Source organism: Harpia harpyja, chromosome 1 (genome assembly GCF_026419915.1).
Source record: "Harpia harpyja isolate bHarHar1 chromosome 1, bHarHar1 primary haplotype, whole genome shotgun sequence".
NCBI classification, from domain to species: Eukaryota; Metazoa; Chordata; class Aves; order Accipitriformes; family Accipitridae; genus Harpia; species Harpia harpyja.
In genome coordinates, this window is record NC_068940.1 from 60,148,494 (window position 1) to 60,168,556 (window position 20,063).

General features: G+C 37.6%; 1 protein-coding gene across 5 annotated transcripts in view; it reads left to right on the forward strand.

Annotated features, from left to right (window-relative positions):
- VPS41 (VPS41 subunit of HOPS complex) overlaps positions 1–20,063 on the forward strand; it is a 121,251-nt gene that overhangs the window by 9,908 nt on the left and 91,280 nt on the right. For all 5 annotated transcript variants that reach the window (XM_052796178.1, XM_052796187.1, XM_052796168.1 and 2 more), the window contains exons 3-4: positions 11,615–11,722; positions 14,679–14,756. In XM_052796178.1, coding sequence (XP_052652138.1) covers positions 11,615–11,722; positions 14,679–14,756 — 186 coding nt within the window. The remainder of the gene's footprint in view (positions 1–11,614; positions 11,723–14,678; positions 14,757–20,063) is intronic.

Sequence of the window (20,063 nt, forward strand, 5' to 3'; positions counted from 1 at the left end):
AGTTAGGAAACATGTAAGCCTTAAAAAGAGGCAACTAAAAAGCCTTGATGTTTTTTTTTCCTTTTCAGTGCACTCCAAATCTTAGTCTTGTTGGTTGGGTCTGGATTAGGTCAAAGCAATTAAATCATTTCAAGTAAATAAAGCGTCTGCTAAAAAAGGCTCCTTGTCATACTCTGTTTCCATCAAAATGTTCTCTTAACATAGAGTGTGGAGCATTGGGCTGGAAGAGGTGAGCTCTTCTGTGGCTAGTAGCTTTTGAAGGGACATCACCATTGCAACAAAAAATGAATGGTTGAAAAGTACATTTGGCTGGTGTACCTCAGTCCAACTTGCCTTTTTTTGGTCTCCTGTCTGACCCTTGGCAAAGTACTTCTTTTCATCATGCCTCTTTTCCTTATTATTGAATAGCTGTACACTAGGTTGCCATTTTTCTCTTCCAGTTGTTTTAAAAATATAAAATGGGAGGAAAATGGTCAAAAAGCATATTCTGTTTCACATACCTGAGCAATCTGAAGAGAGATTGCTTCCCCCCGCATGCCTTTAAGTGAAATTGGCCTTTTAAATGGGGAGAATGGAAGGAAAAGATATATAAATTCCAAATAGAAAGTTCTCCTTATTAATGAGAAAATGTATCATGCAAATAATTTATCAATTTGAGTCAGTAGGATGAGCATAGTAAATTATTTATTGAAGTTTAAATGGAATCTTTTAATACATTAATTTGAAAAACAAGTTTGCAGTGACTAGTAACTAACATTATAATATACATCGTTAGAGGATTGACTTGCAGGAAAAATGGATTATTGCTATATTCTTCTAATATCTTGTGGTTTTGAGTGAAAATTAGATACTTCATTTAATGAGCTATTAATATTAACCAGAAGTGCCTGTTCTATCTGTGTGTTGTGGAATACATAAAAAGTAAAAATGCTGCTGTGCGTGCTACATAAATTAAATGCAATTGCAAAGCTAGTGTGTTAAGAGAGTGTGCAGATGTGACTTTTCCAAAATACTAAATGTATTCATCTGGGTGGAATAACGCTCTGGGCTGAAAAAGGAAAGTTGCAGGGAAATTCAGTTATTTACCATCTTGCTCTTCCACTGTGGTAAATGGGTGAACTTTAAAAACTGCTGTTCCCAAAACTGCACTGTAGGATTTTCATATGCTGTTCCCAAAACTGCACTTGTAGGGTTTTCATATGCAGTACATCACAAGGTGGCAACCGGGCTGCTCAAGTAGTGTTCACAGGGGAAACAAATGTTTGCCCAAGTTCCTTACTCAGCAAAAGGAAAATACAAGTAGAAATGCGTAGTTTCATTGAGATTTGAACTGTTTGGATTTTTCAGTGTTGGAATTGGATTTGGATGTGGAAGATAAAACAGCCTATCCTGTGCTGCCTCAGTATGGTGCACTTGATGTGGATGGACTGATCCTGTGCTTTTGAACACTGAAGTGGATTTGAAACTTTTCAGGTGTTCTTTGCCACACACAAAACTACCAGTAAAATAAAACAAATTGATGGGAGTTGAAATGAAACCAAATTGTACTATATGGATTTCTTACTACTCTTTTTTTTTTTTTTTTTTTAACATGCCATTTGTGATGATTGCTCATGTGCAGTATGTCATCTCTGTGTTACTTCTGCTTCATGACTTGGCTGGTGCCCAGCTCCTTCAAACCTGGAATGAATCTTCAATTCGTGTTCTGCAAATATAATGTGATACTCTGTATACCACAACAGTTTTGTGAAGAAATAAAATGCTCTCTGCTTTGCCTCTCATCTGTGTGTCATTTTATGTACTGTGAATGCAGCCCATTTTGATACATATTCACAGGCAGCCGTATCATCTTAATTCCTTGCTCCTGGTGTATGTCTGCATTTTCCCAAAGAGGTCAAGGTATTAAATAAATCCCTGCGGAAAATGCATGGGGAGAACAGAAAACTGCTGTGTGAAATGTTACCATCCTAATCCATATTTACCAATTTTACAGCCAGGTACTGGGAAAGTATTGGTGATTTGCCTTGTGAGGAATCATAAAGGAACTGGATAGGAGGTTATTCACTTCACTTCCTTCACTGAGCTAACATTACTGTATTTCCACTATAGAATTAGGGGAAAATATTTTTAGCAGCATAAATCACAAATGTGTGTTCATGGTTTAGAAATTTCAGTCTTCATGCCTTTTGTTGTCTTGTGTAGCAATAATTGCAGAAGAGAAACTAATTCTCCTACAGGTTGGACACTTGAATAGGTTTTTAGTATTTATTCCAAACAATTGTAACATTTATTCCAAAATATATTAATTTTCACAAAACTTATGTATATAGGGTTCAAAATACAGCAGCCTGTGCTCTTTTGCACTGTGTCGTGCAAGTGTTCTACAAAACTTGAGTAAATAATCGGCTCTTTTACTAAGAGAATGATATGTCCTCCATGCCTGCCTCAGTAATTTGTTTGTGTCTTTGTTGAAGTTACTACCCAGGTGGTCACTTGAAAGCAGTAATTTTATAATATGCCTCTCTTTACAGGAAATTGTTTGGGGGATTCCCCCCCCCCCCCCCCAAAATTTTGGCTAAGCAGGCTAATAAACAAGACTATGGATGTTTCTAGCTTTTATTCACTATTGCTCTACCGGCTTTTGAACCAGTGACTTAAAGATGAAATGCTCTTTGCTATTCTTATTCTTAAACCAACTAATTTATTTTTTCTAGTTTGTTAAAATTTTCTTGTAGGAACAAACTTTTTAATATGAAAGTAACAGAGGAAAAGAGGTTTATGCTCTCTCAATAAGTTTTAGTCTCCAGAGGGTTTGGTAAAGTGCTTAATATTTAAATTCAGCATGGTAAATAGAACAAGAACTTGCAATAAAATTGTGTTCCAATTTGTGCACAATCTAGCAAACTGGGCTTTTGAAGGTTAAAGGCTTTAGTCTTGAGTTTTTCTTGGCATCCCTTTAGTGTTAGAGATTTGTTTGCATTGAGAGAAACTGAGTCAGGATCCTAATCCTGAAAACAGCATAGGTAGTCCCTTTATCTTGAGACAGGAACCCAAGTCTGGAAACGGTATCCTAGGGATGGAGAAACAGTAGTGATGAAGCTGCATTTTGTAATAGTTATGTATTCTTCTACTATAATTCTCTTTCTTTGCTCTGTGTCACTTGTTTCTTCAACACAAGTGGATATATCTGCCAAAACAGCAGAGGACAGAGTGCTTTCTTCCGGTTTGCTTTTGGATTTGTTTTTTCTTTTAAAAGAAGGCAGGGCAAGACCTAGAAATGGGCAGCAGGGAAGGTGTGGTGTTTGCATCATTTTAGAACATAGGAATCTTTTTTTAAAAAGCAAATACAACTAGATCTATTTGAAGATCTTTAATACATTACTTTGAGGTTTTATCTTTTTAAGGACTGAATGGGCTTTTAAATTGCACTGTATGTGTTTCTTGATTATATGAGGTAACAATCCACTACTGGTTTTGCAACAATGAAAACATAAATTTTGGCAAATCTTTGTGCTGTGAATTTCCAGCTATTTTTATCGCAAATAATGATTCCTTAAATTATTTTTCAAAACCAGTGTTTAGGTTCCAGTTCTGAGGAGAAACCCGAGTTGGACTAGGGGTTTTTCTGACTCCCATGTCAGAATGGCGGGCGATAGGTTGTCCTGTGGGCAGTTTCCTTCAAAAATGGCAGCATCAGAGGCAAACACTGAAGAAGTCACATGTTACAGCAGAAGAAATTTGAGTAAATAACTATATCTTTTACAAAGATAGTGATATGTCCTCTTTGCCCACCTTGGTAATGTGCATCTTTTGATAAATTTGACTTCTAAAACTTTCCAAAGGCAAACCTCCCTCCTCCCAACATTTCTGACGAGAAATGGTCATCATCTTCAAATAAGGTGAGCTTTCCAAATGGTGCTGACTAAGACTCTGCTGGCATGCACGCTCAATGCAGTTAATAGCAAGTCAGGTTACTCAAAGTTGCTGTAAGGAAACAAAAAGCATGTTTGTGTTTGGGGTAGAGGGAAGTGGACAAATGTCCAAAAATATTCTTGAATCCCTTCTTATATCAAATAGATGATACACCAATTCCAATTTAATATGTGGGTTTCAAAGCTTTTACCTCTCATCTTTAAAGTACAAGTGATAATCTGATGCCTGTGATCGTAAGGCAAGAATAGGATTTATGAAGACTGAGTGTTTCTTGACTATTAAATGGGAATATAACAAGGAAGAGGGGGAGAAGGCTGATTTACACCATCACAGGTATAACCTAGGTGTTATCGTACTTAAAATTATGAGTATGATAAGCTGTTTAGTAGATAAAGGTTAGGAGTTTTTCTTCATTTTCATGTTCTCAAAAAAACAAAACAAAAAACCTATTCAGTGTTATTACCAAATAATACAGGGACTTTAAAGCATGATCTGGGATGGAAATTGAAGGGATCTCCAAACTGTGTTGTGACATTGTGATGTTACTTCCTTAAATTCATCAACAGACATCAGCAATTTGTTACAACTTGCCTTTTAATATTTTATAAAACTGCTTTAAGAATATTCATTCTCCTGCATGTGTTATGTCACGTGCTTCTCTGGTGTGATGTTTTCACTTGTAGCAGATTTTTTGCTTAATTTTTTAATTCACTAGCCATATTCCCATGTATTGCAAATGGGCAGTGTGTTCACTTGCATATGTGAACCCTGAATTAGTAAGATAAAATTGCTTTTTCCTTCCATGTGTTTGAAGAACATCTATGCTGTTAAAGCATGGAAGGAGGACACGGAAGTACAGGATGGTAATTGTCTGCATTTCCGAATCCTCTTGCTCAATGGTCAGTCTTGATCTCTGTCCCCCCGAGTGTCTGTGAGTTGGTGTGGGTGTGCTGCTGGGATGGGAGGTGCGCTCTGCGTTTCCTTAGCTGAATTTAGTGTATTTGCTGAGCTGTTCATTCTGGGTTCTGCTGTCTTGTGAACAGCTGTTTCATGCCAGACTGTAAGCAGTCATTAAAAATTCTGTATAATAGGAAAGCTGCTCTGCCATGAAAGTTGCCTGGCTGGAAGTGAGCTTCCAGCTGAGGACATGGTGGCTTTGAAGAGTCAGAAAACAGGGGTCCTGGCAGGCACACTGGAAAGTGTTGAAATTGGGATGGGAGTCCAGGCTGGGAGGGTTTGGTGAAGTGTTTGAGAGGAGTTAGGGTATCAGCAAAGGTCCATCTGAAGATTGCCAGGGGACAAAGCAGAGCAGGTTTGGAAGGGGGAGTCTAGGGGAGTGCTAGGTTGTATTTCCTCTTGCTGGTGAGGGTTCAGGACTCTGCAGTCTTAAAAGTGGAGATTAAGTGTTACACTGGGAGCCAGCACCCTTAACCTGTTGGTTTTGGATAGTTGGATTATAGGCAGGATCAACTGGTGCTTTGAAGGCAGGCCACACCCTTCAACCTCCATCTGATATAACATTGTGCCGAGCAGAATCACTTGTTTCCTTTTCCATTGGTGTCCCGAAATCCAGAGTAGCCCACTCGGCAGAACCAGCCCCTGCAGAGCTGCAGTAAAGAATTGCTGTGCCTGCATCTTGCCTTGCCCTCCAGACCAGTCTGAAGAAACTGCTCGTTGTCCTAACTGAGTAAGGGTGCCTAAACTGAAGCAATATTTCCAGGGTGGAGAAACTATACAGTTTGTCAGGCCTAATTGCTGCCTTTAGGTACAAAAAATATGGGAAGTCTCAGTGTTCTAGCATACAGCTATTAGAAAAAGTAAGTATCTCTGTGTGAAATACGGTAAATCAGGAAGTGAGAAATGATGCATATGGATATTCCTGGGGTGGTAGTGGGAATGTGGAGGCTTCTTTCTGGTCATCTGGATTAGCAGATTATCTGGGCCACACTTAGCCTAAATACGATCTGGGTAGAGAGGACTAGAGATGACATTAATGGAATAGCGAACCTGTTTGTCTGAGGGACTCGGTGTTAGGTGAGTATTTTCTCTGAAGATTTGGGGAGTGGTGTTCAGCAAACCTAAAGTCAGGTTGATTTATAACTCAGTGCTTCAGTATCTCTTGACCTTGAATGAAGGGAGATAGTCAGGTCCTAACAAAGGTCTGGGATCTGAACTGGAGAGGTTAAAGACTGAAAATAATCATCATTTCTTTACCAGGCCAAAGGAGGCATTACAGCCCATGTGGTACAATTTCCAGGTGTGGTAATGAGGTGAAGGTTAAATAAAAAATTTTAGCTCTGTCTTTTGTTGGGTAGTACTTGCTTCCTCATGGAAATCTTGCGACAGTTATCCTACAGTTTGTAAGGTGCTTTTTGCACCACCTTGTCCAAACTGAGGTTTGCACCCCTCCCAGGCAATGCTGGTGATAGGAAGGGTTTGCGGATGGCCTGGGGGTCGGGTGGTGGTGTAAATCCCCACTGATGATGTGCCTTTCGTAGCACTGTGGTTAGAAATCACCTTCCGCTTCTCAGCAGGGTACCAGCCACTCGGATAAGTACTCACTGCTCCCATGTCAATTAGGGGATTTGTAGAGGAAAGATCATTCCCAGCCCATGGTCCCACAGGCCCTCAAAACCAAAACTGAGACAACTAATCTGACCCCCTGATTAAGACATCATTTCCATTAAAAAATTAACAGTTGGAGATAGTTATGCTTTGGATCAAGTCAAGACCAAAAAGGTAATACATGATCTTGGCAACTGAGTTCTGCTGGGTATTTTGCTGCACTTTGTGCTTCTGTACATATAGAAGAGAAGTAAATAATTTTCCCCGGAGACTGCATTCTGGGACTTGAGGTCTTTTTATGTTTGGTTTGGGTTTTTATATATTTGTTGTTGAATTTCTCTAATAAGTGAAGCTGCCTCCAGCAGAGCACTAAGGATGTGTTTATTCATTTTTGCATAACTGAGGATATTCTGTGAACCTTTATTTTAACTCACAAATAAACGGAGTTGGCTTCTTTGGTTCTACTGGAGATTTTCATATAGTTTGTAAACTAATAATTCTGGAGCTCTAACTAGTTAGTTTTATTTTTTTCTTCTGTGTGATGTGATGACTGTTTAAATAAATAAAAAAGCTGATTTCTTAATAGGTTCTTTCCAAAGATCTGGCCTGTATTAAATGTCAAAAAAAGTTACTCTCACAAATTGCTAAGTAGCTGCTTCTCACTTTTTTAGCAGTAATGTTGGGTTTGCGCTTTGGCAGCAGAGTGTTTTGTTTGTTTTTTTTTCTTTTCGTTTTTTTAAATGAGATTTTAGAATGTGTCCTAAACATTAACTATGCAGATACACAGAGGCAGAGCACTTTTAATGGCCTTTAAGCTAGGAGGAAATGAGCTAATTTAATATTTTTCTTATAATCTCTGAAATCGACATGAACTTGAAAGCAAGCACAAAAAAATGAAGATGAGATGTGGTTTTTTTGTTTGTTTGTTTTGTCTTTTTTTTCAAGACATGGCCTTTTAGGAAGGCCTATGACACTGGGGCCTTGTTGCAGTAGGATGTGGGTGTAGCTCCTTTGAAATTGCTTGAGTGATGGACCTCAGGTATCTTTGTATTTGAGTTTAAATGCTTTGCAGGGTTAAAACTTGCAGGCGTAAACAAGGCTGGAATGGCCACCTATAGTAATTGGAATTCTAGCTGGGACTGGACAGAAGATGTGCAGCAAAGAGAAAGGGCACTTGCCTTATAATGTATGCACCGTTTATTTCCATAAAGGCTTTGAAGAACTTTGAGGGCAAATCGTGTGGGAAGGATGACACTTTGCTGTCAGCGCCCGTAACGTAATTAGAGTATCCGCAATCAGTAGAGCATGTAGTTCATGTGACAGACTGTCCTGTGGGCAGATCCTCTGCTGCAGGAGCAAATGTGGGCTAATGGAATAACTCCGGGAACTGCCCACAGGTTCCATCTGGAAATTTTCTTCGTGAGGACCAATTTCAGATTTTTTTTTTCTACTCGTGAATTCACCACAGTTGTTCATGTAGGCAAAGCTAGGAAAGATGGGGCAGAATATCTGAAGAAGGTTGCGAACCTGCATTCAGAAAGGCGGATGAGCTTCTGTCGCAGTGGCACTGGGCTTTTGAAAGCTTATTGCACATTTGCAGCTCTCAGTTTTGTAAATCTGCTCCAGGAGAAGAGTTGGTAGCGAGTTTCAGACCTACTAGGTGTTAGGTTTGGGAAAAGGAATTTGTTTTCAGTTCAGGACTTCATCAGTGACAAATGGAAGAGCTCTTAGTAGGAAAGAATTTGTATTAGTCTTACTGGTTAATTAATTAGACTATTTCATTCAATTGGAAATGTGCTTTCAATGTTTACAGATACCTGTTCTTTACAGGTTCTTTACAGCATATTTTTAGCAATTTGACTGCTAGCTTCAGCAGTAAAAGGCAACTAGAAAACTAAATGGAATATGAGTTTCAAATTAGCATTCCTGTGGTTGAAAAATGGTCATTATTTATTTTATAACACTGTGAAGGTAGCTTCCTCCTGTCAGCTCTGTGGGTCTCCTTCCCTTTCAGAATTTAAGTCTGCCATGTGTAGAGCGCTTTGCACATTTTGTGCAGTATATATTTCTTTTTCTCTTAATACATTTGTTAAGAATTTCAAAATTCAGTGTTGTTGGGCTTGTTTTGTTTTGGGTTTTTTTAGGAAGAAAATATGGAAGAAATGTTAAGTGGTGGTACAAGAAGCAGTGCTATAAAATTCTTTTTCAAATGTTTAGAAACCTCTAGGATGGTTTAAAGGACTTCTTTTTAATTAAAAGTACCATACACTTAGTAAAAATCCATGTTAGTTGAGCAATTTTTTTTCTTTTTTTTTCTTTTTTTTCTTTTTTTTTTTCCTTAAAAAAGGAATGCTGTGACTTTTCTTGTATGGGGTAAATGTCACTCTGTTTATATCTTAGCTTTGCTGCAAGTCAGGACTTGTACTATTCCTCTAGGTTGTCATAGAAACGCAGCTAACTGTCATCTCAACTCAGGCTGCTGATGGTTTTATTTGTAGGTTTTCAGGATTATTAAAATTTAACAAAAATTATTGATTTGCTTTTTATTAACACTGGCTTGTGTTTACTTTAGAAGTTCAGACTGCATAAAAGCTTTTCCTGATAGAAAAATACCTTTAAAATGATTAAACTCTGATACTCTGAATAAGAGATCATGAAATGCATTTAATATATCAGGTAGGGTCTGAAGTAGTAGAGAAATCTCGCATTTTTGCAAATCACCTTTTTCACTTCATTTTGTTTACAGTGAAGTGGCCCCACCCTGTTTCAGTTCACCTTCTGGCTTGACTTTTACTTAACATAAAAGATACCTGTCAAGAAAGCGTGAAATGGGTACATCATCGTGCCTAATATTTGAAGTTTCACTTTACTTACTTTTTTTGAAGCCTGGCAGAATGCTTCGGTGCACTGACTTTTGAAAGTATATATTTTTTGTATATCCATGTGCAGGAAAAATTACTTAGTTTTCACTCATAAATAAGACAGGCAAAACTTATTTACAGTAACTTTATCTAATGGTCCATGGATGAATGCTTTTATGCAAACTGCTCAAGAGACTAGAATTAACTTTTCATGTTGGTTGCACATTGGATGTCCAGACTTCAGCAACATGTGGAATCTTAGAAAAACTGGATGACTGGAGTTCAGTTTTTACTTTTATGAATTTCTTCAGTGATTACCCATGCATTTCAAGTGTAATCTTTGTAAGCAATGTATAAAATGCAGTAATGTATTAATTGCTGTAAAATGGACACATACTTCCTTATGCCCTCCTTCCATCACATGTACGCTTTTTTCTTTGACTTTATCTCCTCCTTCTACCTTGTAGTCATTTATTAAGGATCTGTAGGTGCACAGAATTTGGCTGATTTATATACAGCCCTGTAATTTGTCATTGTCATTCTGTCTAGTAACAACTTTGTTCAGTGTTAGATTTACTGAATAAAATTGTTTCTTGGTGGACAATTTGACACCTCACTTCAGACTGCTACGTCATGGACTGCTGACATCCCTATATTAATCTCATTTCTATTCTGTCATAAAACTCTCAAATAACATTTTAAAAGGGCCTCTCTTTGCAGCATATTTATATAAGCATGAGGCTAAATATTGAGTGTTTCCATAGGTCTGTGTGGCTTTTATTTGTTTTGTATCAGGGTATGTACATATTACTGTGTGTGATGGTAGCACACATGGTAAATGGCCATAATATTTAACTTGGGAAAGACTGGCTTTAGTACTCCAAAGGCAATTTAAACAAAATATGTTTAATTAATAAGTTAACGTGTCTTTTTCCAAATGTATTTTTCACATCATTAGCTACAAGAAAATGTTGCACAAATAGTTCTTCTGCCATAGGCTGACACTGTACGTTTTTATTTTCTGTTCTAGGGATTGGAAAGCAGTGGTTGGTGGGAAGTAAAGGCACTCCTTTACTAGAGCACTGCACTGGTATATTCTGGTTGCTTAGGAATGAAAGACATGTTTTAGGTGGGAAACACACTCAATGTTGATGTGTTCATTAGAACTAATAGTGAGTGTAGGAGACTATTATTGCAGGTATACGGTTTCCCAGTGAGGACCAAGGGATATATATGGGTTTGTGTATTTCTTTGCATGTATAGTATTAACTGAGGCTTACTGAAGCTTATGAAATCTCTCTCTGGCATTTTACTTCAGTAGACCATCTGTTACAGATAGATGCCTATGACCAGAGAGCTATTTTGCACCTTGGATTTTCTTTTCCGAAGAGATAAACATGTTGGGTGTTCTTTGATCAATGAATTTGCTGCTTGTGTTTTTTAGCTCAGTCTCCTTCCTCTTCAGTCTGTTCTTGATGCATCATCTTTCTTTGCATCTAAGTAGTGATTTGGTGATAATACCTAACATGCTTGACATGAAAGAGAGGAAAGCGTCAGTATTTACCAGAAAAAGTTCTGAACATGCAGATGATTATAGGTGATCCATAGGAATATGCTGTGTCCGGATCCTCTTCCCAGACAGTTCTGCAACAACATATTTATACTTTTTTTTTTTTAACATAAACCCATTGGTGCGTTTTATACAATTAACTTATTCCTAGTGGATTCTTTTGTCTCTATCCTTCCTACAGAGGTGCAGCATCTTGTAAAGGTCTTGAAGTTTTTTGTAACCTGCATGCTTCAGCTTAGAGTTAATTGTGGCTACAGTGGCACACTTTATTTTAGCATCATCCGTTTTTCCATATCCATCCTTTTTATATTTTTCTTCTAAGTTGTGAATGACTAACTTCAGTAACAAAGTACACATGTATGTTTTTTCCTGCTTTTGAGATACCAACTAAGTGCCTCTTACAGCTGAATTGATATGCTGCTATACAGTCTTTGTTTGCACCCAGAACTTTGGAGTAAAAAGAGAAACCAGTAACAAAAAAGCACAACCCAGGTCCCCTCCAATGATAAAAATGTGGAAGTTTGGCTTTTGATTGTAATGGCTGTTAAGAGATGGCAGTGATCCATCTTCGCCTGTTGCTGTGTGATAGTTTTGGGGTATCTTTTAATTTGTTTTTATTTAAAATAAACTTCTAAATGCTTGTTTTTTCTCTTGCTCCGTTTTCCTTACACTCTCAAAAATTTAGGAAGATGAGAGTGAAGAGGAACCTAAGCTGAAGTATGAACGGCTTTCTAATGGAGTGACTGAAATTCTCCAGAAGGATGCAGCCAGCTGCATGACAGTGCATGAAAAGGTACTATGTGACTTTGTGGCAGAGAGAGAACTTCTGCATGGTTTTATATATTTCTGTGCTTATAATGCATCAGTATATTTCTGTGTAGAAGTGCTGCCAAATCTAGAGGTGCAGTGCCAGCCAACACTAATATAAACAAAATTCATGGTAAACCTGTGTTGAACAATCCACACTTTCTCAGTGAGAAAATGAGGTGAGAATTCAAGGTGCAGGGATGGGATGTTTTCATAAGCTACTGGGAAAATGCTCACTCGATTTTAATTATGAACAGTATTATGAGCTAGAATTGGGATACAGTCCCAACTTTCTTTTATTCAGAAAGGAAGTTGGCATATACTGTGCTTATTTGTACAGCCTGAATCACTGAAGACAGACTTAATCATGCCAGGGGCCACCTTAGCATATATTCAGCTGTGAAAGACAGCAGAATTTCTGTTAATACAGTGTAGAAGAAAGTAATTACAATATTCCTTTTTTGCTTGGCTGGGTTTTTTGGGGGGGGCTGTCATACTAATACTTCCCCGTTCCCCTTCCCTGATTCAGTATGTTAAAAACAAGGAGACGGAATGCTCATGCTCTAATGCTGGTAAGGTTTGAGACATACAAGAGAATGAAAGGGAGAAAGTGAATGAAGGACAATGCAAAGTAAAGAAATTTTACAAAGAATCATTCCTTTGTTATTACAAGGAAGAAACTTAATATGTTTCTTTAGTGATTTAAACAATTGCTTTTTTGTTTTCTGAGTTTTCTTCTCTTTTATAAATACTGAAGAACATCTTAAAATATTGAGGAATGCTGAAGAGCATCTGAAAGTATGAGTTAATGATTTGTAAAGTAACTATTAGTATGTAAAACATAATAGCTATTTATTGAATGTATGTTTTTTCACAGCCAGTAACAGCTCCTTAACAGTTATTGTTGAGGGATCTATCTCTATTATTTGGCTATATTTTTAGATTGACTTGTGCTGTGTTTCTTTTACTCAAAGGACTGTTGCCATGGCTCAAGAGGCTCTTAAGATGAAGCGTGTGTTTTAACTGTGCGAATGAAAACAATAAGTCTTTTTAAAATGTTTTTGACAACTTAGAATTACAGATATTTGGAAAATTGGCAAGCATTTCCTCCTGGTCTGTGGCCTGTTTGTGTTACTGTTTTTTCCTGAGCCTCAGGTAAATTTTGAAAGCTGAGAGTTGAACAGGATTTTCCTATAAGGATGTGCACAGATAAAGCTTTAACTATAGTGTCACAAAGAGTGACAATACGGGAAAGCTGTTTAAGTATCTCAGCACTTTTAGTTTTCCAGCAATCTAGATACACTATTTATGAGAACAATCAATAGTGTTAGAAGCCAGGTACTGGAGTCTTTTAGGAATAGGTCTTTTACAACAGAGAGCTTGAAAATGGAGCTGGGTTATAGGTTTTGTGAGGGTCCTTTCTGTTTTGTTCTGTTTTGTGGTTTGTTTTTTTTTTTTTTTCCCTGTAAGAGCAGGAAAAGCCCTGCTAGAGTCATTGTTAGCAAAATTTTACAGTACTATGTAAAATATGCCTCTGATTAAAGCAGTTTAACTTTGCTGGGAATCCTGAAAATCTGGCTTCTATATTCAGACTAATTTCCCCCCAGAATTATTTTTTTTCTTTTCACTGCTAAAGCATCATATTTTCACCAGGCTTGCTGTCTGCACTGGATGACTAATCGTCATGGCACCTGGTGCATTCAAGCAGGCCTGTGCAGTGGAATAGTCATACCTAGTTATGTCTGCACACCTGATGTTTTATTAACCAGTATTGATTTTTTCACCCGGGGGACTTTTTTCTTCCTGAAAAAAGGCAACCTTGCAGGAGTGAAAGGCATTGCAGGGGATGAATTTCTAATGAACCTCTTCTTTTCCTTTCTTGACTCCTTTTAATGTAGCTTCATATTTTAAGTGCCTGAACTGAAATTTCATTTTAAGCAATTCCATTTTGATAAATCCTTTTAAACCTTGACTTTCTGTAAGGTTATTTTTTAAAGATTGTGCTGCCTGACTGACACGCTTAGCAGTGCCTGTAAATTTGAGCATTTCATTATAGGTTGCAATGAAGCATGCTCACATGCAGTGAAATACAGAGAATTGAGGAGCCTAGACTATTTGAGTAATGCTGAAAGGAGGGGGGGAATAAAAGAAACCTCTGTCATAAATCAAGTAGTACTGAAGTTCTTCCTTTTCTGTTTAGGTGTAGTTCACATGGTTCAATTAACAGCAGATCTCTCAGAATCAGTTCCCCTCTTGTTTGTATCAAAATAAGTTTGTGAGAGCATGCATTCATGTGGAGATTTCTTTATTTTGCTACTGTTTTTTAGAATGAAACTCCTGAGATTTCTGAGGAAAAATGCATTTGTCTTGAGAGTGTTCAATGTAGGAGTGTTACTACGTGAAGGGAAGCAAACCCAGCGGTTATCTGTGTGCTTAAATGCACTGTCAGAGACCTTCCATAATTCAGCAGTATTTTACCAATGGCTTACCGGTGGCCTTTTGCTGTGTTTGAATGTTTTGTTTTTATGTTAATGATGAAGGAGAATTAAAATAAAGCCCAAAGGAAACCATTATGATTGAAAAAAAGCTGAACTATTTCAGATCTGTGTTGGTCCATGCTTTCACGCTGCATTTTTAATTTGCTGCCACAGTCCATCAGGCAGTGTGTACAGACTGCAGACACACCATTAGTTGTCAGTGGATGAGGGTCCTCATGACTCATTCTGACAGCTAACTTGCACTATCACAGTAATATGGGCTTGAAGCCCTGTTTTATTCTTTAGGTGCAGTTAAAAGAACCTTTGTCTGTAGAAGGCGGTGGGTTTTTTTTCCCCAGCGCTGCTAATCATTAATCTGGTAAACATCCCAGAATTCATTTAGCATTGCTGTAGTTTTGGTTGCGGTGTCTTTGTGTTTATGTAATCAGTCTCTTTCTTTTACAGTTTTTGGCTCTGGGAACACATTATGGCAAAGTTTATTTACTTGATGTCCAGGGGAACATCACACAGAAGTTTGATGTTGTAAGTATGGCATTATTCAGCACACATCTACTGGGATGTAAAAGTGCTGTGATGTACTAAGTAATAAATAAGTTAATGCTCTTGTTATACCTGAAATTTTACTAATGCATTTCATGAACTCCCTCTCCATAACATAAAAGGCAGTGTGTGGTCCTCGCAAAAAGAAGTTACACTGGATGGTTTTCTGATGAGCACATCTCAGTTTACATGTAATAAACTTTATTCCTCAAGACAGAAGAGGAAATGCATATTTATGATTGTAAATGGCTATTATTAATTATGTAGCCCAGAGGTTCATGACTTCCATAAGGCATGAGCCTGCTCGTTAGGTGACTGTTGTCAGTTGTTAGTGTGTGCACTATCATCTTATCTAGTTGCCACAAGTAATTGAAAATTGATTGATTGCCTTGCTGGTTCAGTTTATCTACTGCAAATATATAACGCTAATATTTTATGTGAATGTTTTGAAGCTTGGACTCTTAAGGGATTGTATTGATTGAAGGAGAAGCAGCAGACTTTTTCCTTATTGTGGTTCCTGATATTAGAAGATGAATGAAATGCTAAATTTAAAGCTCTGTTCTAGAGTATTAAATGTTCCTTTTAATTGTGGATATTTGTTGATTATTTTTGGTTTTGTTTTTTAATATCTCATTTTCAAATTCCCTGTCTTCCATGGGAGGTGGGAGGAAGAGAAATAGCCATTTTTTTTTCCTCCTGGCATTGTCACAAAATCTAGTAGCCAAGCATTGGTTTTTCATAGCAGTGTCAGCACTTGTCAGAGTATCCATCACAAGATGTTGGCATGTTTGCAAAGAGAACCTATGTTCTAAAGCTGACGCAGCTAGCTGCATGGGAGGGTTGAAAGGTTTTGTTTATATTTTTGAAAAATCTAATTATGCAATTGTGCAAGGCAGGGGGAAAGTCGTAGCCAAAACCTGGACTCCTAGGCACAACCTTTGGAAGAAATTTTATATATAGCATTGGCCAGATTGACAGTGACCTTACTGGGTATTAATGAAAGTCAAGCTAATTGTGTTTTCTATTGCTTTTAACTTTGTATGTTCATCGGCCCCACAGAGGAGACGCTGACTGCAGTTCAAAAGGGGAAAATCTTTTGGTGTCTCCCTTACAGTTCTGATTACTTTACATGTATGCTACTTGCTAAAGATACAGTTTCTTTCTCCCGAAGTAATCTATTTGGGGCAGGCCCGATTAAAGTGTACCTGAATTCTTCTCTTCCATCTCTGCAATAAAAGACTGACTCAAAAACGCACTCAAATGAAGTGGAGATTTTCTATTGAGTCAGGCATTAAATGTCTTAGACTTGTATTTGTGCCACTCTGTGCCAGGTGCTTGGAAGGGTTCACTTGTAGAACTGCCATTTTTTTTCCTAAGTGCATCACCAACACCCTGTTCTCCCACACTGGTTCTGAAAGGTGAAATTCTCCTGTAAAGACTTAGGACACTGCCTAGGTGTAGAGCAAGGAACAAGGGGACCTGTTGTCTACTAAAGACTATAAAACAGAACCCCTGCATACTCTTTATACCAACCCACCCAAATGTGCTATTCTTTTCTTTTCTTTTCCTTAATAAAAAGTCCTACCAGTGCCTGCTGGGAGGGTGGTTTCTTATAGTGAAGTTAAGGTTGGGCTATATAAACCACTTTCTGCTATACAGTGTTTACTTGGTTATCCCTTTTCCAAACTTAGCCTGCTTCAGGATGAAGATTTTTGTGCCGTGTCTTCTTATAGAGATGGCAGTGATTTTTTTTTTAAACTATTGTTTGAGTACAAACTGCTTTTTCAGATGGAGAATGGGAAAAAGAAATGTTTCTTGGATTCTATTCTTAATGTTGCTGTCTCTTTTTGTAATGTACGTGTCTCCAGTGCAACAGATATATTGTATCATGGATCAGGTGGAAAGGGTACTTCTTTTGTTCTTTTTTATGGTTTGAAGAAAAATGATTTTGATCTAGAACCACTTGTCTTGGAAGGAAAAGTTTTCCAAGGAGCTACTAAGTGTTGTAGAACAGAATGGGCTGCCTATGTGAGAAACAAAGCAGCTCTGTGACATCCTTGGCTGCTTAAACAGAGAAGTTTTCTGAATGAATGTTGTTGGCTGTTGAACCCCTAGACAGTTTATTCTGAACTGGCTGCTGTATGTCAGAATATTTTCCTTCTAACCTGAACTTTTCAAGATCTTGGACTGCAGACTAGAGGCATCGCTATCAAAGTGTTTGGTGGGGTGTTCCCTCTGTTCTCTCCTACCAATGCATGTTTACTGTCTCTCTTCCTGGGGGATTTGCATTGGAGTGTTGCCATGTTGTAAATCCCAAATAAAACCTAACCCTTTCTTGAGAAGAAAGTGAGTCACTTTCTGAAGTCCTATAGAGGCAAAGCATTCCTTGTAAATGTGCTGGGGCAAAGAGTATTTTCTCTAGTGTTGTTTTCTCTCGTTCTTTGTTGGGTCCCAAATGAGCAGATTCCTTCTGAGAAGTGTTTCCACTAGTGGAATAGCAGATATGGTTTTACCTTGAAATTGTAAATAGGAGAAGTAGCTGTTGTTACTAATTTCTGGAAATTAGCAGTGTATAAAAATTGTTCTGAGTAAATAAAATGGTCTCCCATTAAAAAGCAAGCAATATTACCACTGAAACCTTTTATTTTTTTGCAGTAAACAGTGTACCCAGGGAGTGACTTTTACATATTTTTCTTTTTGAAAGAATATTTTCAGCAGATGTTTTCTGTCTTGTGAGATGGCAGAAATGAATAGTAAGGATAGCAACATGAAGCCCTTTGGAAGAAATCAGTTATGTAATTCAAGGAATTGTTCTGCATTTGAGTCTATCTGTATTTTTCAGGTTTTTTTGTTTTTTGTTTTTGTTTGTTGTTTTTTTTTTTAAGCCAAGTTGGGGAATAAAAAAATTAGTTACTTTTCTGTACATCTGAGTCTGTTAAATGGGTAAATAGAAAAAAACAAACCATACACAGGAAACTTTAAAAGTCACTAGATCCGAAATAGTGTTAGTATGTGACATAAACCAGAAAGGTGGGAGGGTTTTTTATTGTAACCTTTTTAAAAAATTTATTTTAATGGCAAGTTCATATTAAATACATGTAGAAAATACCATTACTGCCACCGTAGTCCTCTTGATTTCAATTTTTTTCCCTAATCTTAGGTAGCCATATTCAATAACATAAATAGGCTTGGAAATTGAAGAAATAGGAATTTTGTAGAGTAAATAATTTATTTTCCATATTGGCTCACATCTGGATTTGAGCCAAATTCTAAAACAGAAGTAGAGACTGATGTCAGAGGATTTGCAGCATAATTACTTTATTGTGTCTCCAGCTCCTGTGAACTTTGAGGGAAGAAACTCACAGGTATGTTGCATAATCTCCAAAATGGCCAATTTTTGAATGATGGCCCTCCTGTTGAAGACTGAATGCGTTTAGTATTTTAAATTGCTAAAAACAGCTGTAAGAAACACTAAAAGCCTGGCATCCCTAGAAGTTCTGCTATTTTAACATGCTTTTTTGTTTGTTTGTTTGTTGTTTAAAAAAAAAAACCTTTTAGGACTTCATTCTGTAATGTCCATAGCAGCAAAACAATATGGGTATCCTGAATTGCCAGTACTGGCCTTAGTGCTGCAAAGACTTAATCATGTGCTCTACTTTGACCCATAAATGTTCACAGAGGCTTCTGTGAAACTAATGTAGACAACTAAAAAGTCTTTTCAGAAGAGAGTCTTGCTCTCATGCTGCTCTTAAAATATCTGATGCTGGATCCTGTGCCAGGTGGATGACTATTTTCAGGTTTGCAACTCCTCTTGTCAACAGCAGTGGAAATGCATGCTTTGAAACTGGCATGGGAGACTTTTGATTTGGGGAGAATTGAGAGACAGGAATTTGGGGGCTTTGGCCTTGTCTGGTGCTGGTATCTCAGCAGCCACGCTTGTGCTCTCGCATGATCCCTCTTTCCCCCTTTCCTAGTGTGTTTTTAGCTCTTGACAGTGTGGCTGTCTTTGACAATGTCAGCTGCCTAAGATTAACTGATATGCATCCTCAAATAACGTATGTTTGACAAACTGGCGTTCTTTTGTATTAGGGCTCAGTGCATTGAGTGAGATGAAATGTGTCAAACCCACTGAAAATTATTACTAAAAGGCAACAAGAAGGGGGAAAAAAAAGCCCGCTAATGCCACTGACAAAGGATGATGCAGGACTTATTCACAGCATGTTAATTCCAAATGCCTCTCCATCTTTCTTTTCTTCTTAGACTGTCTACAATTTATTAATATAATTATTGCCTCAACTGACATCTTGTGGATTAAGGACTTGTAGATATGAAGAAAGCTGTACAAACATGTTTAGTTAAGTAACAAATCAGAAACCTTTCAAAGGGCAAGAAAACCTGCCCCACATTCTGGTCTTCTAATAAACATCAAGCTTAAAGCAAAAATGGTAAGAAGGCTTGGCTGGTGCCAGTGATATTCTGTGAGAAGGGGAAACATTGTCTATTTTACAAGTAGGGGGGATTTAAATGTTTAATGCATTGGAGGTGTTTCAGAGATGATGCATGAGCCTAGAAAACAATGTAAATAGTGTTTTAAAGCTTCTGTTAGTGCAAAGAAATTGAAGTCCTGTTAGCATGCAACATTTGTGAGCTATTCAAGACCACTGGAATTTCAGAAAGAATGAAACTTTAAGTAGAGGCCCCTTCTTGCAGCATTTCTTTTTACCACCTATATCTTTCCTGGCCTCACCATTTTTTTCTAATTGTCTCACATTCTCTAGCAATAAACATTTCTTTATGTTTTTTTAATCGGAGTGACAGAAATCCAAAATCACTAGGTCATCTCTGCTACCTTGAAAAATTAAAAGGGAGTTCCTTCTGTGGTGGTATTGTTGCCCATGGGTGTATTAAAGTTACAGCACTCGCCAGCCTCTGGAGCAAGTGCGTTGCTTGAAGGTCAGTCAGTGGCCTGTTGGTTTTGCTGATAACTCAGCAGGCTGCAAATAAAATGTCAGAGGTTTCTGTTGACTTGATGTGCTTTTGAAAGAGTTTAATTGCTGACAAGAAAAGCATATTTCTAATGAAGAAACAGCTGTTGTTAAGCACTAAATGCTGTTGGTAGAAATGATGCGGAGCCCACTACCTGCTGTGAGAGATAATGCAGCATCTTTCAATGGGGAAGGTAACTTTTAGCATTTGATTGTATAATGAAGAAGTTACTTTGAATGGAACTTTACATGAAAGTTTAAGACTAAGATGATATAAATGTCACTTATTTTGACAGACTACTTA